Source organism: Galeopterus variegatus, unplaced genomic scaffold, assembly GCF_000696425.1.
Source record: "Galeopterus variegatus unplaced genomic scaffold, G_variegatus-3.0.2 Scaffold46, whole genome shotgun sequence".
Taxonomy (NCBI): Eukaryota; Metazoa; Chordata; class Mammalia; order Dermoptera; family Cynocephalidae; genus Galeopterus; species Galeopterus variegatus.
This window is the reverse complement of record NW_007726157.1, coordinates 53,010-71,325: the sequence shown is the minus strand read 5'-3', so window position 1 is coordinate 71,325 and position 18,316 is coordinate 53,010. Positions and strand designations below refer to the sequence as shown.

Sequence of the window (18,316 nt, the reverse complement as noted above, 5' to 3'; positions counted from 1 at the left end):
TCATAAACTCAACAGTCAATACATATTTAAGAAAGTGGTATGAGAATCTCTCTCTTGTCCAGATTTCCTCAAAGAAGGCTTTCCAAAAGTGGTGTGGCTGCGGAGTTTTATACCTGTGAAGGAAAAACTTGGCATATGTCAGGTAGTAAGTAGTTCATCTATTCAACAAGTATCTATTGACTGCCTTTTATGTATCCAATAACCTGTATTAAGGCAGTGATGAATGAAACCTTACTCCTATGAATTGTAATTCAGGTGAGAAAAACAAATTAACCAAATACAGATAAACACAGAAATATGTCATTTCAAAAAGTGCTTTAAAGAAAAAGTACAGGTACTAAGAGAACCTATAACAGAAAAGACTTACTTTGAATGGGTATGTAGGGAGAGAATGGGAAATATCTTATTGAAAAGGAATTTGAAAAAAAGGAAAAAAGAAAAAAAAAGTATTTGGAAACCAAGATTTAAAAATGAGTATGGGCCGGCCCGGTGGCGCACTGCGATAGTGCGCCGCTTGGGAAGCGCGGCGGCGCTCCCGCCGAGGGTTCGGATCCCACATGCAGACCGGTTCCCGCTCACTGGCTGAGCGAGGCGCGGGAGCAACGCTGAGGGTTGCGATCCCGTTGCCGGTCCCGGTCCGGTACGGGGGTGACACTGAGGGTTGGGATCCATTGCCGGACACGGAAAAAGACAAAAAAAAAAAGAGTATGAGTTACTTGCCCAAGATCATAATCAGTAAGTGCCAAAACAGAACAAGAATATCTGACTCCAGATCCAACTTTCCATTATACTAATTTGCTCTCCATGTATTCCCAGCTCTCTTTTCCTTCACTGTCATTATACCTCACAATACTGGAACAGTAAATTTGAAGACTTGAACAAGTGAACTCAGCAATCTGGCAAGTGCTTTTTCGACAAGACTGGAGGTAAAATAAAAACAAACATATCAACACGCACACTCCCCAAAGAGAATCTTATAAAATATTTTAAAAATGTTATCTAGTCTCTCCAGCATTCAAAAACAGCTATAAGCAGAGCTATTTTCTAGGTTTTTGCTGTAGAAAATTTAAGAAATCCTGATTAATTCTAATTAAGGTTGGCTCTGTGTACTTGTCAGTGCTACTTTTAATCCTTTTTAATATTCCTTAATGAATGATAAACAAGAATGCTATACAAACTATTATAAAAAAATTCCAGTGGCTTAACTATATGAACAAAAAGATTTTAACAGTTGACCCAAAGACCACTTGTATATAGAGCTGAAATAGGGCAACTGAAAGCAAAGAAGACAAAAGCAACATCTAGGATGCTCTGAAGCATATTTTTCAGCAATATCACAAAGATACAAACTGTTAGAAAATAATAGTATCAAACAGACCTGAGGAAATCAGAAATGGAAAAGACCATAGGATTTTACACTGTTGAGCTACTGGTGCTATTTATATCCTACAATCTCATTCAATACAGGAATTTTTTTTTTAAATAAAGCTTTTGGAACACCTTCATGTCTACAAAGAAAAAAAATTCTACAGCTTAAGGATCAATCTTAATTTTGCATGTTTTAACATGATTTCATTGTCTGGCACATAGGAGGCACAAATATTTGTTAAATGAACAAAAAGTTTAAAAAGAATGTGGTTCACATATAATAAGAGTACTGGACTGTTAGAGTACAGAGACTAACAAACTTGCTATGTGACACTGGGCAAGCCACTTAACATCAGAAGAACTCAGTTTCTTCAACAGTACAATAAGTAGATACATCAGAAAGATCTTTGAAGATTTATCCCAGTTTTTAGAGGATTTTTGAAGAAATTTTTAATTATTCCTTTTCCTTTCTCTTGTCTGTACCCTCACTTAATTATAAAGGAGAAAAACTAGAATTCTATATTATAAAAAGCTTAAAAAAAAAAATGTTGCTTGGAAAAACAATCCAGTAAATAGTATCTATTACTAAATAACCCCAAATGAAAAAAGATGATAAACACAGAATAAAAAATGGAATGATTCCATAATAATGTTTAGAATAAATCCTTTCTAAGTACATAAAATTATTAAAACATTGTTTTAGGCTCATGTGACTGATTATGTGAATTTATATTATTTTGGAACAAATAATTAGAAGGTAAGCTTTAGGAGGGCAGGGATTTTTAAAATCAAAATCAAAGCCTATATATCCTAAGCCTAGAAGGGTGCCGCACATAAGCTCTCAAAAAATATTTGCTGAGTTAAAAAAAAAAGTAACTTATTTTTTATAAAAAAAAAGAGGTACACTGAGCAATCATTTCAGGAATTATTCCTCAGAACTTCAGAATACCTGCACAGTTTCTTTGGGGTGGGGAGGACTAAGGTAATATATCAGGTCCATGATTACATTACTGCACTACCATGCAATGTAATATTATGTAGCTTTCAAGACTACTGTTTTCAAAAAAAAATTTAATGTGGGAAAATACTCTGAACATAAAATTGGGTAAAAAAAAGAGAACAAAATTACATACAGAGTATGATTCAAGTGAAGTTTAAAAATATACTTATGCACAAAAACAAAGGATAAACAACAATAAACTGTTAAAGTTATGAGACTGGGTTAAGAGACTATGGGTGACTTTTCTTCTTTGAAAGATCTTCACTGCCTCCCTCCCCTACAGATCTGTAAAGAATATCCCTAATAAAATTATCATGGGCCAATACGTTAATATCACTATTTTTAGAAGGATATAACACAACTACATACCTGCCAGAAATCTCATCCCAAAAGACAGTATTGTTTAGATGCTACCACCTCTGCTTCATTTCACTGTCATCTCTGCTATCTAACTACAAACAATGAGAAGAATGGCACTTTGTTCCTAATCTTACCTAGTCTCTGTATATTATTAAATTTAACCTCACTAAAAATAAATAAATAAATAAATAACACTGCACAGTTCATATAAAGGAGAATCCTTGTGAGGTATATATGTAACAGAGAGATATGTTCTCTCAGCAGCATAAATGCATACTATTTTAATCATCTGAGGTTTGGTCATTTATAAACCTAGGTTATAGATTATTATTCCCTGGGATATGCATTTTTTTTGCAGGAAATATTAACTAAAAAAAAAAAGAGAGAAACTGCCACATCTAGTTGGTTCAATGGTCCATGTGAATGCGCATTGGTTATCCAGCATCCATCAACAGTTCCATGGACATCTGTCAGGGATCGCGTATGTGATGAAACCAGACATATAATCAACACACAAATATCGATTTGCTTTTAACTTCACTCCTTCTTCCCACCTCACTCCTGAACACAATCACTACTCTCCAAGGACTGAGGAACCATGGGATCATGATCTCTGCACACCTCTGAGCCCTGGGCACATGCTGTGCACCAGAAGACAGACAAAAACTAACAGCGGCAGTATGCGTAATAGTAAAAAACTTGAAAACAACCCAAATACTCACTGCAATGAGAATGGACAGAGGTAAATTCCTGTAACAGAATACTATGCAGGAGTGAATAAGCTCCACATCATACTGAACAAAAAGAAAATCACTGAAGACTTCATATAAGATACCATTAAGTTCAAAAATGGAAAACTAATATATTGCTTATGTACACATATGTGGTAAGGGGTTAGTGGTAAGGGGCTGGAATTAGATAGGGAAAGGTTTCAAATGTGTTTGTGTATAGGTATAGAGGCATTCTTTTTATTATTAATCTTTATCTTGTGTATACATTTTATATGTTTTCTTTTGTAGGTGAAACATTTAAGTATTTTTAAGAATGCAGAGCTTCCTTCTGAGGGAACTGGCCAGTGCTCCTTGTTCCTACCATCCATGACACCCCTGCCTTTCCTCCCACCCTAGTTTGATGAGAAAAGAGAGGTGAAATAATTACATCCTTCTCTCTAAAAACAGTATATGATGCAATAATCATACAAATCTATAGACAGCCATAAAATCACCTATAAACAGTTTACATAATCTACCTACTAGACATGTTGTAGACTGAAACACTTTTGTTTGTATCCAACACAGCCAGTTTTCCTTCAGGCATTAAATCATCCCTACTTCTTCAGCTGAACACGAAGTAACATAGCTGGCTTTTAAGAGGCCATGATCATGCAAGCCATGACCACCTGGCTTATAAGAGGCTATGATCACTAATAATCATTCACTGTTGTAGAAACACAAAATGTGGCTATGTCAGTGGGTCCTAAACTTTACTACTCATTGAAAATTTAGAAAGTACTGAGGCCTAGTTCCCACTTTAGATTTTCTGATTTTGGTATGGGGTATGACCTAGGCATCAAAAAATTTTAAAATCTTCCTAGGTGCTTCTAATGTGCAGCAAAATTTGGGAACCACTTAGCTAGATGCTTACTCTATGAGTAGATTTTCTTACTATTAATATAATTTTTATTTTCCCCCTTCTTTTTTCTTTTTAAAGTGTATTTAGTGGGAAACAACTCCATTGAATAGAACAGATTTGGGGACTCATTTCATAATTTTTGGTCATGTGCAAACCAACCAAAGGAAGCTGATCTGCAAAGAGAGGAATATAAGACATTGTGAACATAAGAGAAGAAATGATGGAGAGAATGGCATCAGTTTCTAATGGTTTTTCAGTTTCCATGATGCCCAACTATACTTCTCTGAACTTCCTTTGAAATATCTGTGCATCTTTACAATAATCCTCTTTTTTATCTCCTTCATTTAACCATCTCAGGTGTTTTTCCCCCTTTGGAATAAGAGAGCCCTACTAGAATTAGGTTGTTTACATTTAGCTATTTTAAGCAAGTGAATATTTTATTTTTATTTACTTATTATATTTATTTGTACATATTTATGGGGTACAGAGTTGACTATCAGTATTTGTGTACAGTATGTGATGATCAAATCAATATTATTACCATGTTCATCATTATTAGAGGTGGGAAAGGGGGAGGGAGGGAGGCGATAGAGAGAAATTGGGTAAGGAATACAAGAAGTAATTACGATTTGCAATACTTTATATTTTTAACAAAGCACGTGATGGTTTTACCGCTTCATTTGTATAGCAATAACATATAACTGCCACTTGGTGGCAGTATACCTACCTGAATATGGGATATACTTTTCAGAAAGAACCTTTTCAGAGGTTAAATATTACACACATTCTCTAAGAGCTTTATGCTACTTTTATAATAAAATCCATATTACTTTAAATGACACATATGGCTCCTTATTATCTGATCCCAGTCTATTTCTCCAATCTAATTTTCTGCTTATCTAGCTTATTCCTCTATGCTCCAGCATGATGTTGATTATAATGGCTAAAACTTCTTGAACAGTTTTTATAGTAGGACAATGTTCTAAGTGCTTTACACTTATTAGCTGAATCCTCACAACAACCCAAAGTACCAAGGCAAGTACTATTAGTGTTATCATTTCACACCACGGAGACATTAAGTAACTTTCTAAAGTCATAAAGCTAATAAATGGCAGAGCCAAGATTTGATCCTAGATGGACTGGTCTAGTACAACCTCATAATCACTATAATTATACTGCTTTTCACAACAAAATCTTTGAAAAATCCCACTTAAATATCGCATAAGGAATTTCTAATACACTATATCCAAAACTGATTGACAAGCTAGCATAAGGACAATCACTGACACTGTTCCTCTTCCTATATTTTTCTGTCTTAGTGGTAACACCAACCTCCTCTCCACATTCACTCTTCCTCTACCTTTTAGATCCAACCAATCACCAAGTTCTGCTGATTTCATCTTCTAAGTATTTCTTGATTTAACCCCACTTCTGTTCCTACCTCATTGTCTTTCACTTTACTACTACTTCAACAACCTCCTAAATATGGTTTTGTCCATCTCAACGTACCATCCACACAACTGCCAAACTGATCTATCTAAAATGCAAATTTATATAACCATATTACTCCCCAGCTTAAAAAGTCATCAGTAGATCCCCAAAACCCACAGGATAAAACTCAGTCTCCTTAACATGAGGTTCAGGGACCTTCAAGATGAAGCCCCCACCTACTTCTCTAGCCTCATCTCCTGCCACGCCTTGCTTATAGCTTTATATTCCAACAATACTAAACTCTTGTATCCCTTCCCCCCAAAAGGTCTAACTGTTTCATATCTCTGTGCTTTATTTGTCTAATTCTTTATTTGTCTAGCTTCTATTTACCCCTCATTCTCTTCTCACATGGCTAATACTTCCCCATCTTTTAAGGCTTCATTCAGTGTTTTATCCACCCAGGAAGCCTTTCCTAACTGCCAAAATGGAATCAGATTATCCTTCTGTGTTTTTCATAGACTTAGAGTTGTATTAACCCTCTTGTATTTATAATTATTTGTTCATGCATCTGTCTACTAACTAGATAAAGCTTATGTTCGGTAGAGTCCGTATCTCTCATATCCTACAGTCTAGCAGAGTGCCTGGCAAGTAATGAGTGCTCAATTATATTTACCAAATAAGTAAATAAATGGCTTCCCAAACTTCACTCTGAATACTTAACTTACTATACTGTGATTGACTTTCTACTATATTAGAATGTGAAAGTATTAAGGGCAGGACCATGACTTTATCTCTGCATTCCCACTGACTTGTGTAAAGTAGAGGCTCAAATAAACACAAAATGAATGAATCAATCTAGGAATTAATCTGAAAGACTCAAAAGAACTGAGTAGAGAAGGAACAAAATGAAAAAAACATTTTAAGATTAATCTGGTGACAAAGTACAGGACAAATTGGAGAAAATGAATAGAGGCAAGGAACCCAGACAGAAGGTGAAATGATGTGGGCCTGATTTCATTGGGTTGTGATATTAGAATGGGAAGAAAAAGGCTAGGTATGAGAAAAATATTGAATATAAAAAAATTAATTGGATTTGGTTATGTGTATGCAGAATAAAGGAAAAAGATCACAAAATAATTCGAAGGATTTTTTGACCAAGAAGTTTCTGAGTATAGGTACATACTGAGCCTAGAAAATGTGATGCTACATAAGAAAGAAAAGAGAAACTTTAGAACATTAAAAAAATTTAAGTCCAAATTCTAGAGGAAAAGTAGAGATAGAGTCTCCTGTCATAAGATTAAAATCCTGAGGGCTATTAAAATTACTTATCTAACTTCTCCTTTGAATTTATAAAAATACATATTCTTCTCCACTAAAAATAAAATCTCAAATTATCTTTTTTCTCAAGCTTTATTATAAAAATTGCTATTGGTTGTTTCAAGTGGAAAAGTGAGAATTCTCTTGTCAAAGGGACGTCATTAGAAATGCTCACACATGTATTTTTATTATGAAAGGAATTTATACAAATTAAAAAATTAAATATTGGGCCGGCCCGGTGGCGCACTGCTACAGTGGGCCACTTGGGAGTGCGGCGGCGCTCCCGCCGAGGGTTCGGATCCCACGTACAGACCGGCTGCTCACTGGCTGAGCAAGGTGCGGGCGCAACACCGAGGGTTGCGATCCCGTTGCCGGTCCCGGTCCGGTCCGGGCGCAACACTGAGGGTTGCGATCCGCTGCTGGTCACAAAAAAAAGACAAAAAGGAAAAAAAAAATTAAATATTAGTTTAGCAAACATAAAAGATTTCACACCAAAAATATTTCTTATATTTTTAAGTTGTTTATAAATAGAAAAGAGTTTTGATAACTTTCAGCCAAAACCCATTATTTCATATACAAACCCCCAGTAGATATGAGGATACTTCAAAAAGTTCATGGAAAGATAGGCATTATCTCTTAATTCTATTTTTCCATGAACTTTTTGAAATATCCTCACATTTGCTAATGCAGTTTTTACACATTTTGTAACACCTTGCCTTTAGAACACCTACTAATTTACTTGGCTCTCAAGAAATCAACACATACATATACAGTTAACAGAATATAAATGTTGTGGGAATTAGCCAAGATCACTGCCTCATGCCAATCGCAATCTCCTTCACACATTTACATATTAAGTTTGATTCTTGATACATATGGAAAACTAATATTTTAGTTATAATTGGTCCCTGTCCCTATCTTCCCTGGGAAAACAATTAACAAGGCAATAACAACTTGAATAAAAGTGAGATCCTTGAGGAATAAACATAACCTCACAGAGTCCACAAAGAATAATTCTTAGTAAACAAGGAATTTTGCAGTGTGTTTAGAATTAAAAACAGGGGCCGGCCTGGTGGCGCACTGGAGAGTGTGCCGCTTGGGAGTGTGGTGGCGCTCCCGCCGAGGGTTCGGATCCCATGTGGAGACTGGTTCCTGCTCATTGGCTGAGCGCGGTGCGGGCGCGACACTGAGGGTTGCGATCCCGTTACCAGTCAGTAAAAAAGACAAAAAGGAAAAAAAAAAATAACACTAAGAATTAAGAAACAGAAGGAGATTCTAGATGTTATACCCTGTTAGTTCTTCAGAGATTTGTAAGTTTGAGAACCTACTCAATCAATAGAATTTATAAATTCAAATCTTTATAGATCAGGACTTTGTATAGTAAAGTTTAATATAGTTCTGCATAGTCAAAATAATAACTTTTGGGACTTTAAGAAAAGATCTCTTAAAAGGGGGGGGGAAGAAAAACAAACCTTTGGACTTACAGAGAAACTTTTAGACCACATAAAAATCTCAGTGAACAGTAAACCACAATAGGAATCACAACCCTGATGGCAACTGAAAACAAACACTACATTGTTCATGAACAAAGATAAAGGAATTTTACATAATACAAAAGAATCTATAGACTTAAGTCAATAACCTAGGCAAAACTACTCCTGGAACAATACTACATTTTTGAACAGTCTGAATATTTAACACTTTTGAATAGTGTTAAACCCATGTGCAAATCAACCAAAGTTTTATGCAGTGTACCTAGTCAGGCATTAAGTATCCTAAGTTATATTTTGGTGATGACTACCACAAAAAGTAAAAGGGGAGTCAATATAACAATGAAAATGTCTTACACTGGTGAAATATCTGTACAGATCTATTCTGTTCACATAAAAATGACACGCCTTTTCATTACTAAACACTAAGTTATTTTTCCCCTACAGTGGAAGTGGAGTAGTAATGATCATGCCAAAAACCCAACAGGTGCCCCTCTGACCAACTGCATGCACTTGTAAAACAGCTGGCCATGGACTGGAATGACTCACTGACCCATAAAGAAATCAAACTTTAGCATCATGCTCTAATCAACTCACCAAGAACCTATTACTCAAAGGAAGGAACAATTTAAATTTTGGTAGAACCCAAAAAACCTAATAAAAACAAGAAGATAATACCACCAGAGATAGATGTGTTTCTGCCTGCTCCTCTTTCAAACATGAATGCATATGCTCAATTGCTCTCTGTGTGCATATGTATAGAGAGATGAGATACACATAATATATAAATATAATAATAATTAATATTATGGTAAAGAAGTTGGTAACAACCCAATTAAAAAATGGGCAAAAGACGTGAATAAACATTTCTACAAAGAAGATTTACAAATGGCCAAAAAGCACATGAAAAGATGCTCAACATCATTAATCATTAGGTAAATGCAAATCAAAACAATAATGAGATACCACTTCACATCCACCAGGATGCCTATAATCAGAAAAATGGAAAACACAAGTGTTGGTGAGGATATGGAGAAACTGAAACCCTTATACATAGCTGATGTGAATGCAAAATGGTACACACAGCTGCTATGGAAAACAGTTCAGTGATTCCTCAAAAAGTTAAACAGGATTAGCACATGACTCAGCAGTTCCACTACTAAGTATATACCCAAGAGAAATAAAAACAGGTACTCAAATACTTGTATACAAATATTCACAGCAACACTATTCACAATAGCCAAAAGGTGAAAACAATTCAAATGCCCATCAATAGATAAAGGGATAAAGAAATCGTGATATATGCATACAATGAAATATGGAATATTATTCAGCTATAAAAGGGAATGAAGTACTGACATGGTTCTTCAAAAGTTTGTGGAAATATATAACTGAAAGATAATAAAAATTTTTCCATGAACTTTTTGAAGTACCCTCATATATGCTACAACATGGATGAACCTCAAAAACATTAAAGTGAAAGAAACCAGACACAAAGGATCACATTTGTATCCCATTCATATGAGGTGTCTAGAATAGGTAAATCCATAGAAAAGAAAGCAGAGTAGTGGCTGTTAGCAGCTGGGGGGAAGCAGGATGTTAAAAATGTTTTGGAACTAGATAGAAGTAGTGGTTTGTAACATTATGTTATGCTGCTGAACTGTTTGCTTTAAGATAGTGATTAGTTAATGAGTTTCACCTCAATTAAAAAATAATAATCATAGGGCCGGCCTGTGGCTCACTCGGGAGAGTGCGGTGCTGGTAACACCAAGGCCACAGGTTCGGATCCTATATAGAGATGGCCAGTTTGCTCAGTGGCTGAGCATGGTGCTGACAACACCAAGCCAAGGGCTAAGATCCCCTTGCTGGTCATCTTTAAAAAAAAAAAAATAAAATAATAATAATAATCATAATCATAACTTCTTTATATCTAGCACCAGAAGAACTCAAAAAGCTTTCAATTATTTCATTTATCATTCAAAACACCTACTGAGATCTAGGTACTGTGATATGATTATTCCCACAGACAGATGGCCAGTTTGCTCAGTGGCTGAGCATGGTGCTGACAACACCAAGCCAAGGGCTAAGATCCCCTTGCTGGTCATCTTTAAAAAAAAAAAAATAAAATAATAATAATAATCATAATCATAACTTCTTTATATCTAGCACCAGAAGAACTCAAAAAGCTTTCAATTATTTCATTTATCATTCAAAACACCTACTGAGATCTAGGTACTGTGATATGATTATTCCCACAGACAATAAGGCACAGAATTTGTGATAATTTAAATAAAATGCTTGCTAAGTCCATAGCTGTAGTTGTAGGCGTTCAAAAATGTCAGTTGAACAAATGAGCAAATAAATGTCTCCAAAGTCCTAGTGCCTTTTCTACCAGGCCAAACAGCAGTATTATAAATTCTTTCTCCTTCTCCCTCCCCCCTCCCCCTCCCTCTCTCACACACACACAGACACCAGATGCACAACAACCTTTATAAAGAAACTTTTAAATATTCCGTAGCTTTTCCAAATTAAAGTTTTTAAAGGTAGACTAACCAATTAAATAAGATGCCTAATTTTAATTTTAGTGGAATCATACTGAGAAATGAATATAAAGTCCCTTTATCACTTAATGTTAAATAATTTACCATGAAAACTTTTTCTAGCTTCCATATTAGAAGAAATTCACTTACATTTCAATAATCAGTAGCCTATAATAGATATTTTGTAGCCATAGCTTAGCTCTCACTACAAAACTCTTTATTTATACAAATAAGAGATGTTTTTGTTTCAAAACAATTTTGTCCCAGTCTTGTCATATTCCAATCACGTGGATATATACTATCTTTTTCACTTTCTCTTTTCTGTGTGTCACCATTCAACTTTCAGTTTCGCTGACAGAACACCACATTCTTTCCTCTATATTACCTCTCGAAACACACCATGTTTTGTTTTGTTTTGTTTCAACAAAGCCTGAAGGTCATGAATTAGTTTTAAGTCACAGGCTATGTACCAGTGTTGCAATAAAAGTTGATGAAGGTTATCAAACTGCTGCATCTACTTTGAAAGCCAATGAGCTCACCCTTAAGAGTGTGTGTGTGTGCATGCGCGTGTGTATCTATCTATTTATTTATTTATTTTTGTGGCTGGCCAGTATGGGGATCTGAACACTTGACTTTGGTGTTACACGGCTGTGCTATAAATGACTAAGCTAACCAGCCAGCTCTACACTTAGAAAAACTAGAAAAAACTAGAAAAAGCCCTACACTTAGTAAAACTAGAAAAAACTACACTTCTAAAAAACTAAAAAGTTACAAGAAAACAGGGAGGGTAAACAACTTTCTTAGTTATGGAACAGTGCATCAGAAATACGCAAGAATTTTACACCGTAACTAACTGTCTATCACAGTGGAAACTAACTGAAAAGTCCTGCTATCAGTAATCAATTATACAGCTTGCAGGGAGACTGTCCTTATTTGCACATAATTGGCACTACTCTTCAAACTGAAAAATGCTTGTTAAACAAACAAAAATCATATAATTACAAGTTACTAAATGCAATAAGCAAGAATTTTAATAAGTATACAAATAATGCCAATTATACAAAATGTTGAATACTGGTGTAAAACTGGTTTTGCTGGATTCTGCTACATTAGAACTTTAATAAAATGTATACCTAATTCTAATTTACAGGATTAATGATTTTATACTAAATATACAACTATCCTCTATTTAATTTTGTTCACTAATATTACAATACTTTCTCTATATAATGTAAATAATTTTACTTGGAAAAATTGAAGCCATTAAAGTGGAGTTAAAATAATTTGGTTCAATGCAAGGACAGCCCATGTAGTACAGTCCTGTTAGCATGTTGTAAATGGGATTAGCCCAGCTCCGAAAAATATTTACTTAATAAAGCAGTAATGTCTTACATCTCCAGGGGTCAGCCTTCTTGCAACACCAATACTTAAGACATAGATGAGGACACAATAGTGAACCAAAAAAACCACCAAGAAGCAGAAAATTTAAATTGCCATAAAGTCCACTCACCGGGCTCCACTGGCTCTTGATTTTTTTTCACAAACCATTCTACCAACCTCAGTTTCTGGTTTCTTTAGTCACAGCAAATTTAAAACAAATTAGAGGAAGAGGTAGATGGGAAAGAGAAAAGCAAAATGAACACATCCACAGCAATGAGAACTGACAGCAAGGAAAGAAGGATAAGAAAGACAAGAACGGAAAGGAAATCTATAAATGTCTATAATACAGAGTCGCAACTATATAATACAAGCAACACTGGAATAAGAATTACAATTCTAGGAATACACTAAAGTAAGACACCTAGCTATTCTGTGCCTCATTTTCTTGTTCTGTATAATGGTCATACAATGTAACATGTTTTTTTATCACACAGTTTTTGATAAGCCTTTGTTTTTAAAAAATAGCATTTGACCTTTTTTTCCTAAACAAATACACTGTAGAACATTTGGAAAATACTAAAAGTGTAAAGAAAATTAAAATTGCCTATAACCCTCTACCCAGAGATAACCATCATTCACATATTGGTGTATTTTTTGGTGGTGTCTTCATACAGAAATATGTACATACCCCTTGGTAACTTTTTTTTTTTTTTTGTCCTTTTTGAGACCAGCCGCACCGCGCTCAGCCAGTGAGCGCTGTGAGCGCACTGGTCATCCCTATATAGGATCCGAACCCGCGGCGGTCATCCCTATATAGGATCCGAATCTGCGGCTCCCAGCGCTGCACTTTCTAGAGTGCGCCACGGGCTCGGCCCTCTTGGTAACTTTTTTAAACCTAAAATTATGTGTGGGCATCTTCCCAATTTAAAAAGCCTTTGTAGAATTATTTTAATGGTTACATATAATTTATTCTATTACTGTAGATTTTGGTTGGCATAAAACATTTTATAAAGTATTATACATTATATACATGACAAGCTATTAAAAATGATCATTTATGAAGAATAGATTCAGAAAGGAAATTTTTCAGTCGAACAGCTTACCAGTCAATTACCAAGAATAAGATTAAACAGTTGTGGTTTGTAAAACTAGAGTATTAAGTACAATACATTACGTAAGTCCAGTGAACAAATTAGACGTTTGGAGAACCAAGTCTCTAATAAATTTTGGAAAATGATCATTTTAAGTGGTTTTTGATGCCAGCAATAAGAGACTTTGATTAAGAGAATTCTGGATTACAGTTATTAAATTACAACCATATTAGTAAAGTAGCACCCATTCTGTTCATTCATTAAGCAAATATATACTGGCATTATGCTAAATTGCATTAATATCAATATTAAGAGCTTTATTTGTACTCTATAAAATGAGGCAACAGCATTTAAAATATTTGAACAAAATGTGAAAAAAAAAAACACCCAAAATTTTACTACACCTCCTCTCTTTTTGTACTCATTACCCAGTGTCTGTCTCTCCCACTAAACTGTAGGCAAGTTGAGAGCACAGACTATCACCACCTCTGTATTTCCAGCTTTGTGAATAAAACAGTTCAATATAGGTTTGATGAATGACTACATTTATAAACCAGAGTTTTTCAATCCGAATCTAAAAGCACACATTTATATAAGTGAAATAATGTACATAATATTTTTGATGACAGTATTTTCACTCTATTTTCCATTTCCTATCAGTATTCATAATGGCTGCATAATATTCCACAGCATTTATATATCTTAGAAAAAAATTCTCATGTTGTCATTAAAGGTTATTTCCAGTGTTTTTATATTATATAGCTAATCCTGCAGCAAACATACCCTTGCCTTACAAGTCTCAAAGATTTATTTCTCTGGAAAAACTAGGCTCAAATCCATAAGAAGACAATCTTCTATAAAAAAAAAGTTAACGTTAAAAGAAAAAGATTTTTACCCATAAGCAGGATTTTGAAAGACAAAGAAACACACATACACACAGAAACTAGAATTCTATTTCTGCCAAATCAACCATTCACAGCAAGCAATTTAAATAAATACTCCATTATGAAAGGTGTCTAGCCAAAGCAATCTGTGTTTTGTAGTACAGCTTCACATACATTTAGGAAAGATACTTCTGGGGGCAGGCAGTAAAAATTCTGAGGTAATAGACAAATAAGATGTCTAATCAGAACTTCAACGCTTTTGGAAGGAAGCACACACTTTACTTCCACTTCCTTAGATGTATTGAGCTTTCTCAGCCCTTCAGTTCACACAAATGTAAGCAACCTTTGGCTTCTGAAGATGCCCTGATTCATCTTTCCCTCCATTTATAAGTTCTAAAGTAAAAATCTACCTGGCTACATAAAAGCATTTAAGTCTTCACTTAAGATAGAGAAAACTTATGGGAAAGCCAACTATATTTTAGAAATATGAAGCTAAATTATATACATATTCATTTAACAAACCTGTGTTGAGCATCTACTACTGTATCTCTACAGTATGGTTGATTACTTAAATTATTGTCTTGATTTCCTTTGTTTATGGGGGGGAGGCGAAAGAAAGGAAGAGAGGAAAAACAGTTAACTATATCATAGTTTAACTGTGGCCCAAGTATGATTGCTAACAATTATATACATATATAAAGATAGTCAGAATATAATCTATAAAAGGTAACTGCATTGTAGGGAGGAAGGGGGCCTTTGAGGCCAGCCAAAAGATATGCTCAAACTTGTAATTTTTAAAAGAAATATGCTTATTAGTTTATATTTTGCGTATGTCAATTTTTCCATGAAGCCCAACGAATGATACCTGTGAAAAATTGTCTTGTTTGCTTTACAGGCTTTTCCATACATATATACTCACAAAATAGGGGCTCAACAGAGACACATATAACAACGAAATTATCTAAACCAGGAATTCTACAGGTGTTGCTTGAAATATGGAACCTTTCCATCCCCAGAAGTTCCATTTACAAACAGCATAACATTCCATACAATACAAAAGCGCATGCCATGACAAAGACGTTCAAATACAAACATACAAAGACACGCTTCTAAACACGCCCCTAAAGCCAAGTTCACAGCTGGCACTTGTGGCACACTGAAGCCACTGCTGAGGCAGCTGTCACAGGCCAATCACACACACACCCAAGAGTGCCAGCGTGCTACCTAAGGAAGACAAGCTGATGATCAGCGCACAAATCCCCCACCAAATAAAGGAAAGCTCCAAATCCCCACTTTGGAAGCACAATGCCTGCACCACCCAGAAAACGCCCTAAAGAGAGAAACGCTGGAGATTTAGAAGCAATTAAATGCCAGCTTATAGCAATACAGTAAAAGAGGAATTTTATTTGGGCATTCACGAGAAAGGAGCCACACCACTCAGTCATCACGGAAGTATCATCAGCTAGATAGTAGCACGGGGCTTTTCCTCCTATTGGAAAAAGGGGAGAGAGGGCGAGGAGAAAATGCAGACCCTGCAGCACCTTCTTCTTCCCTGGCTGCGCACTGGGGCTGCTGCAAACTCCGCTTCCCAGGCCCCCTCCTATCCCTTCCCAGCCACCGCCTCCCTTTGCGGGCCCGGTTGCCCCCGGCTCTCCTACCTTCGCTTTGCCGGCCTCCAGCTTCTTCTGTCTCTCCTCGTCCTCCATGGCCTCTGCGGGAAAGGCGGGGGAAAACAGAGGAGGTCGGGGTAGAAAGAAAGGGTCTGTTCAGACGGAGGTAGAACGGCACGAGCAGGACCGAGCCCGGCGCTCCCTCTGCCCGGAGCGGAACCAGTCTCCGAGCTCACTGGCGGATCGCCCTCGGCGGCACGAGAAGCGCCGTCACCGCCGCCGCCATCTTCGTCTCCACGTAAACACACGGCGGGACGGGAGGGGGGGGGGGCACGTCGGTCCGCGCAGCCGCCGCTAGCCTTGCCGCGCCGGGCAGGTGCGCCCGCGGCCCCGCCCCGTCCAGCGCGCCGCCCCGCCCCCGTCGGCCCGCGGGGGCGACCTTGGTCTGGCTTCGGAGCAGGCCTCAGACAAGCGAGGAACCGTCCGGAGAGATCGCCCTTGCTCGGGGATCTACGGCTCCCGGGTGGCGGTTGGGCTGGGGGGTAGGAGGAACGGGTGTGCCAGGGGCTCCCGACCGGACCCCCACCCGCCATCCAAAGGATTCAGTGCTTTTGAAACATTGGGTTTTTCAAATCACAAAAATAACAGATGCCTAATGGTGAAATTGGTGAACGTTGAAACGCCCCAATGAAAAAGATGGGGGGACTGGGGGCAAGCTGCTGTGGAAACCCAACTGATGCCAGTTTTTCAACCTAGATTGATTCCTGGACGCCAGAAATTGGGAGAGCAGCGAATTGCTCTCGTTAATTCCTTAGCCTGAAAGTCCCTCCCTCTTCTCCACAATCGTTCCCGCCCAAACTCTGGTTCATTCTTTAGACCCACCTCATGCGCAGCCTCCAAATAGCTTTTCCGATCTCTTTGTTCCCTCCACTGCAACTGGAACGTATCCAGTCGAGACTTACTCCCCTCCCACCCATCCTTGGAGCTTCCCTTTAGCAGGAGCCTAAGCTTCGGAACCTGGTGTTCTGGAAGGAGCCTGAGCTTTGGAACCTGGACTGGGGACAAAGCCAGTCTACACTGACTTTCTAGCTTTAATGATCTTAAACAAGTTCTCCCTATTCTCCCTGAGCTTACCAGGACTATTTGGATGAGTTGTCAATATATGTGGCTGCCCCTGGCATATTAAAACGTCCTCAATTAATGTCAGTATGCTTTCTCCTTGTATTTCCTTTACGTACTCTGCATGATATTTTAGTAATTTTTGTACTGCTTACTTCATACTTTCAGCTCCTTGGCGGCAGAGACTCATCATGTCTTGCTCATCTTGGCATAACTAAAATGACTAGCATAAAGTTTTGCACCCAATAAATACTTGGATTGAATTGAGCTGTACGTATAAATTGAGCATTACTCTTTTTTTTTTTTTTTCTTTCTTTTTTCCACCCCCTCATCTGCTCCCTCAATACTGTTTCTCCCTGCTCTCCAACTCTCAAATTCATTACTGGGGTGAACTACACATTTTAATGTCTCAAGTTGATTACACTCAGGTCAATCATGTTTTTCCTTTGTTGTGAGCTAGGTTGGAAAATAGACTATGAGTTCAAATGTAGAAATGGTGTTAAGTGAAAATTGGGGTTAAAAAAGAAAAAGGGAGAAACTAAAGACCTTAAGTCTACCACAAACTGAATACCGGTTTTAAATAGCCCTGATTTAGAAATTCTTAGATTTAAAAAAGATTTTTTTTTCCCTTAAGCTACACAATGCATACATAATTGTGCCAGTTTGTAACACCCAAGCATATGTTGTCCTGTTATCTCAACCTGAATTGGGAACCGGGTGAGATTAGACATTTTATCACAGGAATAAAAGGATTGAGAAAATAAAAGAAGTGGTTTACAGTCACCCATCAAGCTAAGAGTAGAGCTAGGACAAGAACGAAGTATTTTGATAGTGCAGTGATTACTGCCTGGATTGAGGGATTATGTTGGTACATTCTGATTTTCTAGGATGAGGAAGCCCCAGTATATCTGATGAGATATTCCTGTTTCTTAAGGGATACTGTTTTCTTAGTGACTTAGAAAATCAGCTATTTGTTCCAGTATGTGCTGAAAATGTTCAAGAACACCTTCTAAAGCAACAAGATTATTTTAATGTTTCCCTTCACTAATAACAACCAATCATATACTTGTACATGTCTGTTTTATTCAATAAAT

General features: G+C 36.9%; 1 protein-coding gene across 1 annotated transcript in view; it reads right to left on the bottom strand.

Moving 5' to 3' along the window:
- Nucleotides 1-16,402, bottom strand: part of AKAP9 (A kinase (PRKA) anchor protein 9) — a 136,932-nt gene extending 120,530 nt beyond the window's left edge. The window contains exon 1 of the mRNA XM_008572140.1: nt 16,152-16,402. Coding sequence (XP_008570362.1) covers nt 16,152-16,199 — 48 coding nt within the window. The 5' untranslated portion in view covers nt 16,200-16,402. The remainder of the gene's footprint in view (nt 1-16,151) is intronic.
- Between the last annotated feature and the right edge of the window lie 1,914 nt (nt 16,403-18,316).